The sequence below is a fragment of the Culex quinquefasciatus genome, chromosome 2, assembly GCF_015732765.1.
Source record: "Culex quinquefasciatus strain JHB chromosome 2, VPISU_Cqui_1.0_pri_paternal, whole genome shotgun sequence".
Lineage (NCBI taxonomy): Eukaryota > Metazoa > Arthropoda > Insecta > Diptera > Culicidae > Culex > Culex quinquefasciatus.
This window is the reverse complement of record NC_051862.1, coordinates 170750677-170765493: the sequence shown is the minus strand read 5'-3', so window position 1 is coordinate 170765493 and position 14817 is coordinate 170750677. Positions and strand designations below refer to the sequence as shown.

Sequence of the window (14817 nt, the reverse complement as noted above, 5' to 3'; positions counted from 1 at the left end):
TTCGCAAAGAGAAGACAGACACTACAAGAGATTTGTGGGACTCTGTGATAAGATAGCACGGTTCCAAACGAGGGCGTTATAAAAATGACTTACATTTATTAACGTAATAAATTTTATACATAAAAATTAAAGCTTAAGAACGACTTACGAACTAGCATTTGAACTTGTCATGCGCGTAGTGTTTTCATTGTTTTGCGGTATATTTTTTTACACGAAAAAAAAAGTTTCTGGTTACTTTTTTTGTATTTTTCTGGTTGTGTGTTTGTGTATTTTTTGTGTACTGTATTGTATTGTATGTTTTTTGTTACATATGACTCGACTGGTATAGCACACAAACTTTCTAAACATCTATAGAGGTTCGCTTTGGTACGGGTTTCTTCTCGGAATCGAGCGCTTCCGTGATTTCCTCGAAGCTTTTCCCCTTGGTCTCTGGCACGTAGAATATCACAAAGGTGGCGGCCGCGACGCAGCAGCACGAGAAGAACCACATGACGGAGTAGAGGCCGAACCGCTCGACGACCGTGGGGAAGAAGTTGACGACCAGAAACGCGACGGTGTGGAACTCGAGCAGGCACCAGGTCACGACGAAGCCGCGCACCCTCGGCTCCAGGATCTCCGGCATGATGATGAACGGCACGATGCCGATGCCGATGGCCGTGATGAACACGAGGCCGGACAGGGTCGTCACCGGGATCCACTTGAAGAAGCTAAGGTCGACGCCGACCACGTTCAGGAATGTGTAGGTGCCCATAATGGCGGCACAGATGGCACAGCCCAGCGAGGACACAACGAGCAGCACCTTGCGGCCCACCTTGTCCACCGTCATCGAGGACGCGTACGAGCCGAGCAGCTGGATGGCGGCCACGATCATGGCACAGGTTGCGGGCGGCAAGTCCGAACCGGACTCGCGGAAAATGCTATCGGTGTAGGTGATGAGCGGGACCGATCCGGACATCGGATGGAACATCATCACTATGACACAAATTAAAATGCCTTTCAGGGTTGGTTTGTTCACTGTGGAAGGAGTAAAAAAAGAAAAGATGTCACACCCTGCCCTCTAATTGCAACAGCGCGCAGCATACTTACACAAATCTTTAATATGTAATTGCACACGCCGTCCCGAGTCCGGGTTGGGGGGCGGAACGTTGCCGTGCATCTCTTTGAACCGGGCAACTTCCGAAATAAACTTGGACGACTCGTTGTCGGCTTCACCGCGGTAGAACCGCAGGGACCTTATCGCTCTCTGTGAAATGAAAGAAAGAAAAAGAAGAGGCATTTAAAAACGCGAAATCCATTAATTTTAATTGCCCCCATCGGAAACATCAAGTGGCGGTTGGGGATTTTGACTTTTGAAGTGTGCGTCTCTCTCTCTTGGTACTAACCTACGGTCTTTCTTTTTGAATTACGAAGGAATGCTGCTTTATGGCAATTGACAATTTTATGATAAGCGGGAATTTGCGCGATGCAAAACCTAGAGAGATGACCTGTCCCAAAAATAAATAAACAATTCGTCGTAATTTCTACAAAACATTCCCTATTTAATCTGAGCCTTGTTTTGATAAGTGAAAGGTTATCATAATGCGCAGCAATAGTCAAGTCCAACAATATTTACAAACTAAAAAGCCATTGAACTAGACTCCGTTAATACTCACATCTTTCTTTTCCTTGGTAAACAGATATTGCGGAGATTCTGGCAGGAACATACACCCAACAGAGAATAAAATGCAAAACGCCAGCGCGATGTAAGTAACCGTAAAATAATCTAAATAGTAACATAGGATAAAACCTAACAATATGCCAATATTGCAAGTGATGGATAAAATGGCCCCCAAAGTTCCACGGATCCTGCAAAAAGAAAAAGCAAAAAAAAAAATTCGAATCAGCAAAACAAAACAACAGAAAGCGCCAGAACTCTTACCTATCCTCCGAGATTTCCGACACAAAGAGTGGGATGACGGAGAAGGTGCCTCCGCCGGCGAAGCCTCCCAGAATCCTGAACGTGTAGATCATCGTCAGGTCCGAGGCAAACAGCACCACGACCCAGCTAGCCTGTAAAAGGAAAAGCAAAAAAAATGATCAAAATAAAAGTCCGGAATATCTCTTTGTCAGTTCTGCCAAAAGTTTGAGGATATTTAAGAAAAATATAGCATGAATAAAAATACCCTAGCGTTCGAGTTTTAACAACGTAAAAAATAAATGAATTGTTCGAGCCAATCTTCAAATCATCTAAATCATTAAATGAGCAATTCCAGCTCAAATCAGGGAATTTTCTTGTACTTTTGTAATAAAAATTTATAATTATCCCGGGCAGACGGTAATAACAAAATTAATAATATTTCAATAACAAATCCTGTTAAAATAACAAAAAGTGTTATTATTTTATCCTGAAGTTCAACTTCAAGAAGAAAAAATAATAACAGTTTCTGATAAAATAACAAAATTTGGTATTGAAGTGATATTATATTGAAAATGTTTAATAACACGCTAATAAGAGGAAATGTTATACATTTCAAAAACTCTCCTAATAACAAAATTTGTTATTCGTTCGGTATACTGACTTAGAAATAAAATTACCTTAAATCGCACAAATGGAAAAGTTTCTAAGTGTCCATAACACAATCTGTTATTATTTTTTCTTTTGTTAAATATGTTTAGATCTTTGGGATAATTTTGTCCAATTTCGTCGGGGTCATTATTCTGGCCATGAAATGGGGTCCTTAAGCTAAAATTATTCTAAAAAGTTGAAATTTTGGAAGTTGATTTTTTTAAATATTTGATATACCCCCTAAGGGACTTTGCTAAAATTGGCTAGAACTATGGGATAATTTTGACCAATTTCGTCGGGGTCATTATTTTGGCCATGAAATGGGGTCCTTAAGCTAAAATTATTCTAAAAAGTTGAAATTTTTAAAGTTGATTTTTTTAATTATTTAATATACCCCCTAAGGGACTTTGTTAAAATTGGCTAGAACTATGGGATAATTTTGACCAATTTCGTTGGGGTCATTATTTTGGCCATGAAATGGGGTCCTTAAGAGGCAGTATTTGTAAATATTGCTCGGTTTGTTCTAGAGGTCGTATCGAGGTGCTCCGATTTGGATGAAACTTTCAGCGTTTGTTTGTCTATACATGAGATGAACTCATGCCAAATATGATCCCTCTACGACAAAGGGAAGTGGGGTAAAACGGGCTTTGAAGTTTGAGGTCCAAAACCTAAAAACTTAAAATTGCTCGCATTTCCGCTCAATAGATGCATTCGAAAGGTCTTTCGAAGCACTTCAAAATGTGCCATAGACATCCAGGATTGGTTCGACTTTTTCTCTTAGCTTTTGCAAATTACTGTCAAAAATGGATTTTTTTAAAACCTTAATATCTTTTTGCAACAGCCTCCAACACCCATACTCCCATAGGTCAAAAGATAGGAAATTATATGGACTATAAACCTACGTTGTTAACTTTTTGGCCAATCGCAGTTTTTCTCATAGTTTTTCGATTTTTCTAGAACAAACATTTTACTACGTTAGTTTTTGCCCTGTAGGCCGCCATAGCGGCACTTTTTGGTCTCAAATTTGTCATATTCGGAATCCTCGGACAATTTCACGTAAGTTAGAAGTATTGGAGTTGTAAATTTGATTTAATAAATAATTAAATAAAACATTTTTGAAAAAAGAAATAGATCTCATTTACTCTGTGATCAATACGTCAAATGCTGTATCAAGTAGGCGAAAACCTGTTCTACCCCTAATCCAACAAATTGTTAAAAAATATTTTAATTCATTCTAAATGGCAATTTGTCCAATCAAATTTACAACTCCAATACTTCTAACTTACGTGAAATTGTCCGAGGATTCCGAATATGACAAATTTGAGACCAAAAAGTGCCGCTATGGCGGCCTACAGGGCAAAAACTAACGTGGTAAAATGTTTGTTCTAGAAAAATCGAAAAACTATGAGAAAAACTGCGATTGGCCAAAAAGTTAACAACGTAGGTTTATAGTCCATATAATTTCCTATCTTTTGACCTATGGGAGTATGGGTGTTGGAGGCTGTTGCAAAAAGATATTAAGGTTTTAAAAAAATCCATTTTTGACAGTAATTTGCAAAAGCTAAGAGAAAAAGTCGAACCAATCCTGGATGTCTATGGCACATTTTGAAGTGCTTCGAAAGACCTTTCGAATGCATCTAAGAGAGTTGGAATTGATGAAGTTTTGCGGAAATGCGAGCAATTTTAAGTTTTTTTAGGTTTTTTGGACCTCAAACTTCAAAGCCCGTTTTACCCCACTTCCCTTTGTCGTAGAGGGCTCATATTTGGCATGAGTTCATCTCATGTATAGACAAACAAACGCTGAAAGTTTCATCCAAATCGGAGCACCTCGATACGACCTGTTACACATTGGTGAAAAACTCGCTCTTAAGCTAAAATTATTCTAAAAAGTTGAAATTTTGAAAGTTGATTTTTTTAATTAATTGATATACCCCCTAAGGGACTTTGTTAAAATTGGCTAGAACTATGGGATAATTTTGACCAATTTTGTCGGGATCATTATTTAGGTCATGAAATGGGGTCCCTAAGCTAAAATTATTCTGAAAAGTTGAAATTTTGAAATTTGATTTTTTTAATTATTTGATATACCTTCTAAAGGAATAGTTTAAAATGGTTAGAACTATGGGATAATTTTGACCAATTTCGTCGGGGTCATTATTTTGGCTATGAAATGGGGTCCTTAAGCTCTTTTTTTTAATTTTGTTATATTCCCTAACGGAATTTATTTATTTATTGAGAATTTTTGAAGTGTGAATAACAAAAACTGTTATTTCTTTCACAGAGCCAGGAAGTCGGAGCTGACGTTGAAATTCTAGCTGGAGTGAGACCTCGGAGACTGCATTGGATTCATCTAATTTTCAGCAACTTTTACTTGGAGTCGGAATCTGTGAAGTCGGGTATTTTTGGAGAGCTGAAGTCGTCGTTGACGACATATCCTGCATCCAGAGTCGGTGTTTTCTTCAAAGTATGGATTCAAAGTCGCTTGGAGGTACCCGACTCTGCAGCCCTGACTAGTACAGAGGAGTTATGGCAACTGCAGGTTTATTTGCAAATTACAAATAAACCAAAACAATAACTTTTTTTGTTATGGAGACATACCAGTTCAATAACATTTTTTGTTATTATGCTGCTCCACCTCTCCGCACAAAATAACAAATCTTGTTATTCCTTCATGATTCCTTCTGTGTTATTGGTTTGTTATTGCAATAACAACATAATAACAGTTTAAGTTATTCTTCGAACAAATCTTTGTTATTGATTTTTGTTATTTTAACAACTAATCCGATCATCTCAATAACATATTTCGATCTTCTCACAATATCAAAAACTGACCTTCCCAAGTTATTTCCGTCTGCTCGGGATATTGAATGTTTGGCCATTCTGAAGGTTTTTTTCGAAAAGATCGGAAAATTTCACGAATGTTTCATGTTTTAACATTGAAAATCGAACCATTATTTCGATGCCTATGTGCTCTCTTGTACTAAGCTCGCTGGTTTTCCTATCTAGTTAGCATAAGAGAGCACAGAGGCATCGATTTGCTTAAATATCGACATTAAAAATGGAGTAAATAAAACTTAAAAAAAAATTTTGCTGTATCTCAGCAAACAGCAGTTCAATCCTGAATGTCTCTGAGACAATTTTATAGCAAATTTTCTGAACCCAAAAAAAAATAATGTCAGGAATGGACAATCATGGACACTATTTTAAAAATTCTAAAAACTTGAATTTTTCGGAACAATTTTAAATTGGAATGGCAATATTTTGAAAACGGTGCACTTAATCAAAAAATTTCTGAAGTACTTTTCGATTGTTAATTCGACTTTACATAAAAATGAGGTCAACAAATTTTAAGAACAGGATTGGATTTATTTTCACAAAAATCACTATTTAAAAAAAAATCATAACTCGTCGGCAACTCGTCCATACTTCTGAAAGGCTTACCCGGGCAGACGGCAATAACAAAATCAATAATATTTCAATAACAAATCCTGTTAAAATAACAAAAAGTGTTATTATTTTATCATGAAGTTCAACATAAAGAAGAACAAATAATAACAGTTTCTGATAAAATAACAAAATTTGGTATTGAAGTGATATTATATTGAAAATGTTTAATAACACGCTAATAAGAGGAAATGTTATACATTTCAAAAAATCTCCTAATAACAAAATTTGTTATTCGTTCGGTATACTGACTTAGGAATAAAATTACCATAAATCGCACAAATGGAAAAGTTTCTAAGTGTCCATAACACAATCTGTTATTATTTTTTCTTTTGTTAAATATGTTTAAATCTTTGGGATAATTTTGTCCAATTTCGTCGGGGTCATTATCTTGGCCATGAAATGGGGTCCTTAAGCTAAAATTATTTTAAAAAGTTGAAATTTTGGAAGCTGATTTTTTTTAATTATTTGATATACCCCCTAAGGCAGCGAATCTCAACCTTCTTCTAGGCCGGTACCCCCTGCCATGTAAATCAAGTAGGCCCGGTACCCGCATTGAGAATAGCTGCCCTAAGGGATTTTACTAAAATTGGCTAGAACTATGAAATAATTTTGACCAATTTCATCGGGGTAATTTATTTCACCATGAAATGGGGTTTCAAGCTAAAATTAATCCGATAAAATTAACTTTTGAGAGTTAATTTTTTTTAAATTTTGTTATATTCCCTAACGGAATTGATTTATTTATTGAGAATTTTCGAAGAGTGAATAACAAAAACTGTTATTATTTTCACAGAGCCGGGAAGTCGGAGCTGACGTTGAAGTTCGAGCTGGAGTGAGACCTCGGAGACTGCATCGGATTCAGCAAATTTTCAGCAACTTTTACTTGGAGTCGGAATCTGTGAAGTCAGGTATTTTTGGAGAGCTGAAGTCGTCGTTGACGTCATATCCTGCATCCAGAGTCGGAGTTGTCTTCAAGTATGGATTCAAAGTCGCTTGGAGGTACCCAACTCTGCAGCCCTGACTAGTACAGAGGAGTTATGGCAACTGCAGGTTTATTTGCAAATTACAAATAAACCAAAACAATAACTTTTTTGTTATGGAGACATACCAGTTCAATAACATTTTTTGTTATTATGCTGCTCCACCTCTCCGCACAAAATAACAAATCTTGTTATTCCTTCATGATTCCTTCTGTGTTATTGGTTTGTTATTGCAATAACAACATAATAACAGTTTAAGTTATTCTTCGAACAAATCTTTGTTATTGATTTTTGTTATTTTAACAACTAATCCGATCATCCCAATAACATATTTCGATCTTCTCACAATATCAAAAATTGACCTTCCCAAGTTATTTCCGTCTGCTCGGGTAAATGATGCGGGTTTTTGTCCCATAAAACATATAGGCCGTTGCAATTTTTTTTCAAGGTTATGTAAGCCCCCTGCTCCCAAAAATAGGTTCCAAAAATCAGGAAGCAATTTTTTTTTCATAAAACTGAAAAATTTCAATGCTAATACAGGTCTGATCAACTCAAAACAATCTAAAACGCATTTTTCTGAAATGAGAAGCTTGTTTGGGTTTGTTTAAAAATATTTTGAACTTTTATGAAATTACAATGTACAGCACAACAAATACTGTTATTTCTCGCAAAAAAAAATGCATTTTGGATTTTAATGCATTTTAAAACATTTTTTTTTAATTCAACTTTTGATACCGTAGTCTGTAATTTCAATTTTTTGCTTTTTTATTTTATTTTTAAGGTAACTTAAAAAATATCGCATTTTTTGCAGTTTTGAACAACAATGCCTATGTTTTCACATTTTTTGAAAAAAAAAGATTTTCAAAGCGCTGGGAACTTTTTCTATATTTTGCTATTTTCATGTTATTTGATGCGATCTTTAGTTCGTCAGCTGTGTGCTATCTTGGGACATAGACCATTTTGGTCGAAAATGAGTTAATGATAACGTTTTGCTATACTTAACAAACACTACAAGATGCTTTAACCCGATTTTGGGAACTCGCTTCCGTTTCCCGGATATCGCAATACACACTTGTGACATAGACCAATTTATCATCAAAATGATCGTGCACACTTGTGACACGTCATACATGTTGTTGGAAAATGTGGAAAATTTGTCTTGTTTTTCACAAATTTATGTTGATACACACTTTCTAAAAGCAATGCAATCTTTTGATTTTGAAAATATACTGATTAAGTCGGTTAAACTATTGATTTGAGCTTATTTTAGTTTGTTTGGGAATTCTGTGCACACTTGTGACACGTAGTACATTTTTACTTTCGAAACACACTTGTGACACGTGCTTTTCAGATTTTTGATTACATAATTTACTGTAAATTTTGACTGGTGTAACCAAATCAGTTGAAACTTGGAGCGTTTGTTAAGTGATAGTATACGAACCGATTGCTTCAAAAGGTTTGGCTATACCATTCATAGTTTTGAAAATATTTATCATCAAACTTTTAAAATCGATTTTCTCGAATAGTACTTAATGGTCGTTGTCACAAGATAGCACACAGCTGACAAGTTGCTTAATATACAAAAAGCCACAAATTTTTTTTTGATGTTTTTTTTTTCAAAATGAAAAAACGAAAAAAAACAAAAAAAAGCTCACTCTAAAACTTATGTTGAATCTAAATTTAAACATTTTTTTTTTATAAAAAAAGATCAAAACAATCTGACTATTAGCTCCCAACAAATGAAAAGACGAGGGCTAATTGGTCAACACCCAAGAAATTTAATTTGTTCCGTTTTTTTAATCTTTGTAAGGCCTTATCTCTTATCTAAAGTATTTCAAAAACTGGGCAACGTTGGGCACTTTTTTTTAATACTGATTTTTTTTTCAAAAGAATCATTTGAAATGGCTAACACGAGAACAATGCATTTTATTAAAAAAGAATTGAGTTTTTTGTATTAAAAATTCAATTTTTACTCACAAAAAGAAGTGAAAATTGTTTTGACCATTTTTCTATTAAAAAATACAAAAGAAAAAAAAATGTTTTTTAAACCAGTTTTTGGGAGTGTATGAATTAAAGTGAATTTAAAAACATCAAAAAATATCCCGTGTGTCATTTTTTTGTCTAGATAGATAACGTCTAGGTAGATAACGCCAAGGACTGTTGAATAAATTATGCACTAAAAAATTGCTTATATTGAACTCACTTTTCAGAACTAAAAGTATTTTATATATTTTATAATATGTTTAAGGCATACAGATAAGGCATTTTCAGCGCCAGATTCAGGTAGCTATGAAAAAAGAATGGTTTTTAAATTTTAAAAAAATTTGTAATCGAAAATTCATTAGAAATTTGTCATGTGATAAACATTAAATGGCAAAAAAAAAATTTACAGTTTTAAAAGGAAAAAGCAACTCTTAAAAATATATAATTTCGAAAAGATGTTGGAATCTCCTGCAAAAATTGTGTTGATTCGACAACAATTACTTGTAGTTGGGTAATTCTCCGCCAACTCAAACAGCAAAACTTTTTTTTCGTAAAATCGCGATAACTCGTGATGTTTATAAGCAAACCCCTTATGTCTATATATCAAAATTTTTGTAATTGTCTGCTCTACAACTTTGTAGAACATTATTATACTCTAAAAAATAACCCTGCAAAGTTAGAAAAAATACGAAATTTTAAAATGAAAATTTTTGTTCTAAATGAAAAAATGACCCGTCTGGGTCAATGTAGATTCGAAAAGTACATAAAATTTCCCATAAAATGACATGTTCCAAAATTTTTTACAGTCGAGTAACGGAAAATGGGAGAATTTTTAAAACTTTTTTAGTGTTTTTTTCGATGAAAAATACGTTTTTTCAGAATTCTGAGTACGCCATCAAATCGGGCGTCTAATTTTACATAAAAGTCGCTTCAACACCAAATTTCTATCTCATCACCGTTTCAGGCTGCAAATTATTGGAAAACACCTCTTTTTCACATGTTCAAAAATGGAAGGGGTCGTACCGCCCCTCCGTCACGAGATATCAAAAAACGGACCTCGGATTCGTGATCAGGGACAAAAGTTACCCCTTAGGACAAAGTTTCACGCAAATCGAAGAGGGGTCGGGGCAACTTTTCCCGATTTCGTGTGAGTTGGTAGAGAATTACCCAGTTGAGATAAAACATTAAAAAAGTTAGAAATGTGAAATATGAATTTTCGCAGTGTTCCTAAATATGCCTTTTGTGAAATTCTCTATTTTTTTTTAGTAAATATATGGTCCATTATAAAATGGTTCAAAACACTATTTTTGATAGTTTCATAGCAATACTTGATTTAAACATTCCGAAATTATTTTAGTTGAAAAGAGCAGACAATTACACAAATCATTTCTACTTCCTATTGAAAAAAAAAATACAAAATAGAAAATCTCGGTAAAAGTGGCAAAATTCTAGGGCATGTCTACTGTTTAGTTTTAATCTGGTAATCTGGTCTATTTTAAACCTTCTAAACCGACGTCGTCGTGCTATCATGTCGCACCCGCCATTTTGACGTTCCGAGAAAAACGCGTTTTAATGTTTGACCTTGAATAAACAAAAACGAAAGCATGCAATGTAAACAATAACAAACAAGTTTTGTTTGGCTGACCATTCTGTGCATTGTCCCGAAGTTTGGTTGAAGTTGGTTGCTGGAGTCCCGAGTTATAATTACAAATATTTATGGTAGTCTAGCTTTTACGTGCGTCAAACGCATCCTGACCCTTTGGCAATTGTCGCACTTACATCAATTTTCAGGGAGTGACAAGATAGCACGACAAGATTAAAACTACTTTCATATGAAAAGTGACAAAAATTTTCGGAGCTTTTATGGTTTTCATTGAATATCTTAGGATTGAAATCGAATTTTGGGGATCTGTGAAGGTCAAAAGATGTGGCATTGTGAGCTGCACAAAATGGCGTTCTTAACTCAATTTGGCCCGAAATGCACGTACGACAAGTTAGCACGACGGCGACGAAACAATAAAAAATAGTTGTTTTCCAGACTTTTACAGTCATATTGCGATTTGGAACTGATAACTAATTTAGTAAAATAATAGTCTAGACTCTCGAGAGATTATTAAATAGTCTAGATCTAGATTATTAAAATGGCCCTAAATGTTGACAAAACATTGTTGATAAGCCATGTTTATAATATCTCAAATAATTGGGTTCATCTTTCCAATGTGTCCTGCTTATTACAATTTGGCTGAAACAATCTATTTGGGTAAATTTTAAATCAAAGATGTTTGGACTATAGCGAGTCGGTCTAAGAACCGTAAATGTAAATTTATAGTTAATTTAAAAAAAAATGGAATTGATCAGAGCCTGTCCTTTGACAGCACATTTTGATAACTTTCTCCGTAATTTGAACAAACACACAAATTCAAACCCCAAACTCACCAGCTGCGTCACCCCGATGAGCATGAGGGCGGCCTTGCGGCCGACGATTTCCGCGACCCATCCGCAGATCAGCACGGCCAGCACGCAGCCCACCGTGCCGATCGAGCCGATCCAGCCGGCCTCGGACCGGGTGATGACGCCGGAGCTGAGCGGCGTGTCAGCGGACAGCAGCAGCTCCAAGTTCGGCGACAGCCACCCGATGGACAGCCCGTAGATCAGTGTGGACAAGTTTGCTGGAAGAGGGAGGGAGAAGAAGAAGTTGTTAATCATCATCATTTGTGTTGTTTTGCTGAAAGGGGGCACCACGTGGACTTCGTTGAAAACGAGATTGGCTTTTGAACAAGAGAGCAAAATGGGGTTGTTACGTGGTTGCGCTGACGTCAACGAGAAAGAGAGAGCTTTAAGGTTAGGATTATTTAATATTATTTAATCGAAACTGTGACAAGAAAGCTTGACAGAAAAAAACTGCCGGTTGGTAACCGCCGACAGGCAAGATGAAATTTATTAGAATAGGTTAGGATGAGCGCGTTCACCCCGAGCATTCTTATCATCAACTTTGATGGCGGCACTGCTTTTGAAAACATGTGTTGAACCACTGATCTGGCGGTGTTCTAAAGTGCTATCAACTTGGAAGCTGGTCAACTTTGATTAAATTAATATTATTATGAATTTAAAAGAAAGACCACCGGCTAAGATGAAAGGTTTTCAATAAGAAATAAACCACGTATGCTTTTTCAAAATGTTAAATTTACAAAGGAAACCTTAATCTTCAGTTTCAATTCAAATTGAAAATAACTTCATCAATAAAGAAATATTTCATTAAAAATAATGCAAAAAATGTTTGTGCACAGATGTTCAAAGTACTTCATGAATATTTCACTTAAAAAATATTTAATTTACTTTAAAAAGTCTTTTAACAGGCAAATCTGTATCACAAAACATCCTCAGGTCTTATAATTGTCGCCATGAAAAATGGCTGTCCATTTTTGCGAGATATCCAAAATATAATTTAAGCAAGGTTTAGTTTAACTTTTTCCACGTTTCTTATTTTATTTTCTACGTGATTTCATGAAAGACATCAAAATTGAGCATTTTTGATAGAATTTTTGGATTACAAAACTACAGGGATTTTTTTTAAGCATTAAAAAAAACGTGATTTATTACCTAATTTCTAAAAAAATAAACCAAAGACTAATTTTTTAAGAATTTAATTTTTTGAAACTTTAAATTTTGTGTTTTTTACAAAATAATATTATTATCAACCAGAATTTGAAATCAAAAATTACTTATTTTTTCTTATAAATCACATCTTTTGTTTTAATTAAAGACATTTTGAGGTTGCATCTTTTTTCGATCGATAATTTTCAATATATTTCATGAAGGAAAAGCTGAAAAAAATTCTGCAGCAATGCCCAAATTTTTTTTGTTTTTTCCTCTGAAAAAAAAAATGCTTTTTATAAAAAACGGAATGATTTTCAATTGCATATTTTATTTTGCATCTGAAAATGATTTTTAAAATTTTATATACAGCGATCCCATTTGAAAAGAGCCTAAACCGAAAAAAAAGTTCTCCGATCTGGCTCAAAATTTTTCTGGGGGTTCCTTGGCCAAAATAATTAGACCCGTATTTTTTTGTTTGGCCATTAGGGTGACCTACATCGTGCTAGGGTGGTTCGAAAAATGGCAATTTTCGTCATTTTTCGCAAAAACCACTTTTTTCGAAAAATCATATCTCCGCGCCATTTCATCCGATTTTAGCTGTCCTAGACGCAAAAGAAAGGTGATGAGTTTGGCTATTTGGGAAAAATAGTAAGAAGTTCCAAAAATCTAGCTTAACTATTGAAAAAGTCGTATGAAAACTTAAAATGGCGTTTTGCCCGTGTCTCGACCAAAGAGCCTATGTCTGAAAATATTTTTATCGGATTCCTCAGAAAATTTCACATAACATATTAAAAACTTGGCGATGTCGAACCGTACGTTTCGGAGATATGATTTTTTGAAAATAAAAACTGAGTTTTTCGACGCGCCACGCGCAAAAACAGGAAAATGACGAAATCGGCAAAAAATCAACTTTTTTCACTAAAACTGCGATAACTTTAAAATTTCAGCGATGACCTATAGATGTTTGGGTATCAAAATTTTTGTAATTGAAAGACGCAATTTTTGATACCATAACATCTATAAATCATCGCTGAAATTTTAAAGTTATCGTAGTTTTAGTAAAAAAAGTGGAGATATGATTTTTCGAAAAAAGTGGTTTTTGCGAAAAAAGACGAAAATTGCCATTTTTCGAACCACCCTAGCACGATGTAGGTCACCCTAATGGCCAAACAAAAAAATACGGGTCTTATTATTTTGGCCAAGGAACCCCCAGAAAAATTTTGAGCCCGATCGGAGAACTTTTTTTTCGGTTTAGGCTCTTTTCAAATGGAATTGCTGTATACAAATATTTTATTTTTTAGTCACTTTTTTTTACAGATTTTGCTTCATCCTAAAAATACGCCCCTGAAAGTTTTATATTGATAAATATGTATTTTAAGAAATCAATTTCTAGCGATAAACAGTCAAATAAAAAAAATTGCAAAATTTTGAATGCTTTATAATTTTTTATTTTTTTTTAGTTTTCACAAAATATCGTATTTTTTTGAAAATATTCAAATTTTCAAAATTGCATTATGGGCATCGATGGAGCCGATTTTTTATGCTTTTCAACTTCACAAGAGTTTTTTTTTTTTTGTAAAAAACGAAAAAAAACACAAAATACTGTATTTCTGTAAACTGCCCATAATTGAAAATTCGGCTATTATGCCAAATCAAGTATTCCGAGAAAAACGCGTTTTAGTGTTTGTGACAAAATCTCCGTCAAGGCAATTTCCCATAAGAGTGGCATATTAGCCGTTTGGTTTTTCGCATCGACAGCCAAGTCTAAACACTATTTCAGTGAAATTCAAGTTCCAGGAGATGCGTTGGAACATCCTCTACCACCTGGTGCTAATATCTCGTTTTTGCCAAAAGTGGATATTAGCCGTTTTTTCAATGGTGGGCAGTAAAAAACAAATTTTTCACAAAATACTGTATTTTTTAAAATACTAAATCTTTCATAAGTTATCAGAGATTTTCAAAAAATACTATTTTTTTACAAAATACCGTATTTTCACAAAATACGTATTTTTCGATAAATTATTTTTCGATAAAAACTCAAATATTCAAAATATTCAATATGGATATCAATTAAGGCGAAATTCTGCATGCTTTTCAACTTCACAATAGTTTTTTTGTGAAAAACGAAAAAAAAAATCACAAAATACTGTATTTTTGTAAAAAAAAATACGGTACTTTGTGAAAATTTCAGCATTAAAAAAAAAACTTTTTTTGATTTCGTGTGAGTTGACGGAGAATCACCCCATTATATTTTTTTCAATTTCT

The 14817-nt window shown here is 34.4% G+C and overlaps 1 protein-coding gene across 2 annotated transcripts in view; it reads right to left on the bottom strand.

Moving 5' to 3' along the window:
* Positions 1-79: 79 nt before the first annotated feature.
* The window catches only part of LOC6041375 (facilitated trehalose transporter Tret1), a 98153-nt gene continuing 83415 nt past the window's right edge, over positions 80-14817 (bottom strand). For both annotated transcript variants that reach the window (XM_038253687.1, XM_038253686.1), the window contains 5 exons: positions 11392-11624; positions 1919-2049; positions 1653-1845; positions 1087-1243; positions 80-1014 (listed from right to left, as the gene is read on the bottom strand). In XM_038253687.1, coding sequence (XP_038109615.1) covers positions 341-1014; positions 1087-1243; positions 1653-1845; positions 1919-2049; positions 11392-11624 — 1388 coding nt within the window. In that variant the 3' untranslated portion in view covers positions 80-340. The remainder of the gene's footprint in view (positions 1015-1086; positions 1244-1652; positions 1846-1918; positions 2050-11391; positions 11625-14817) is intronic.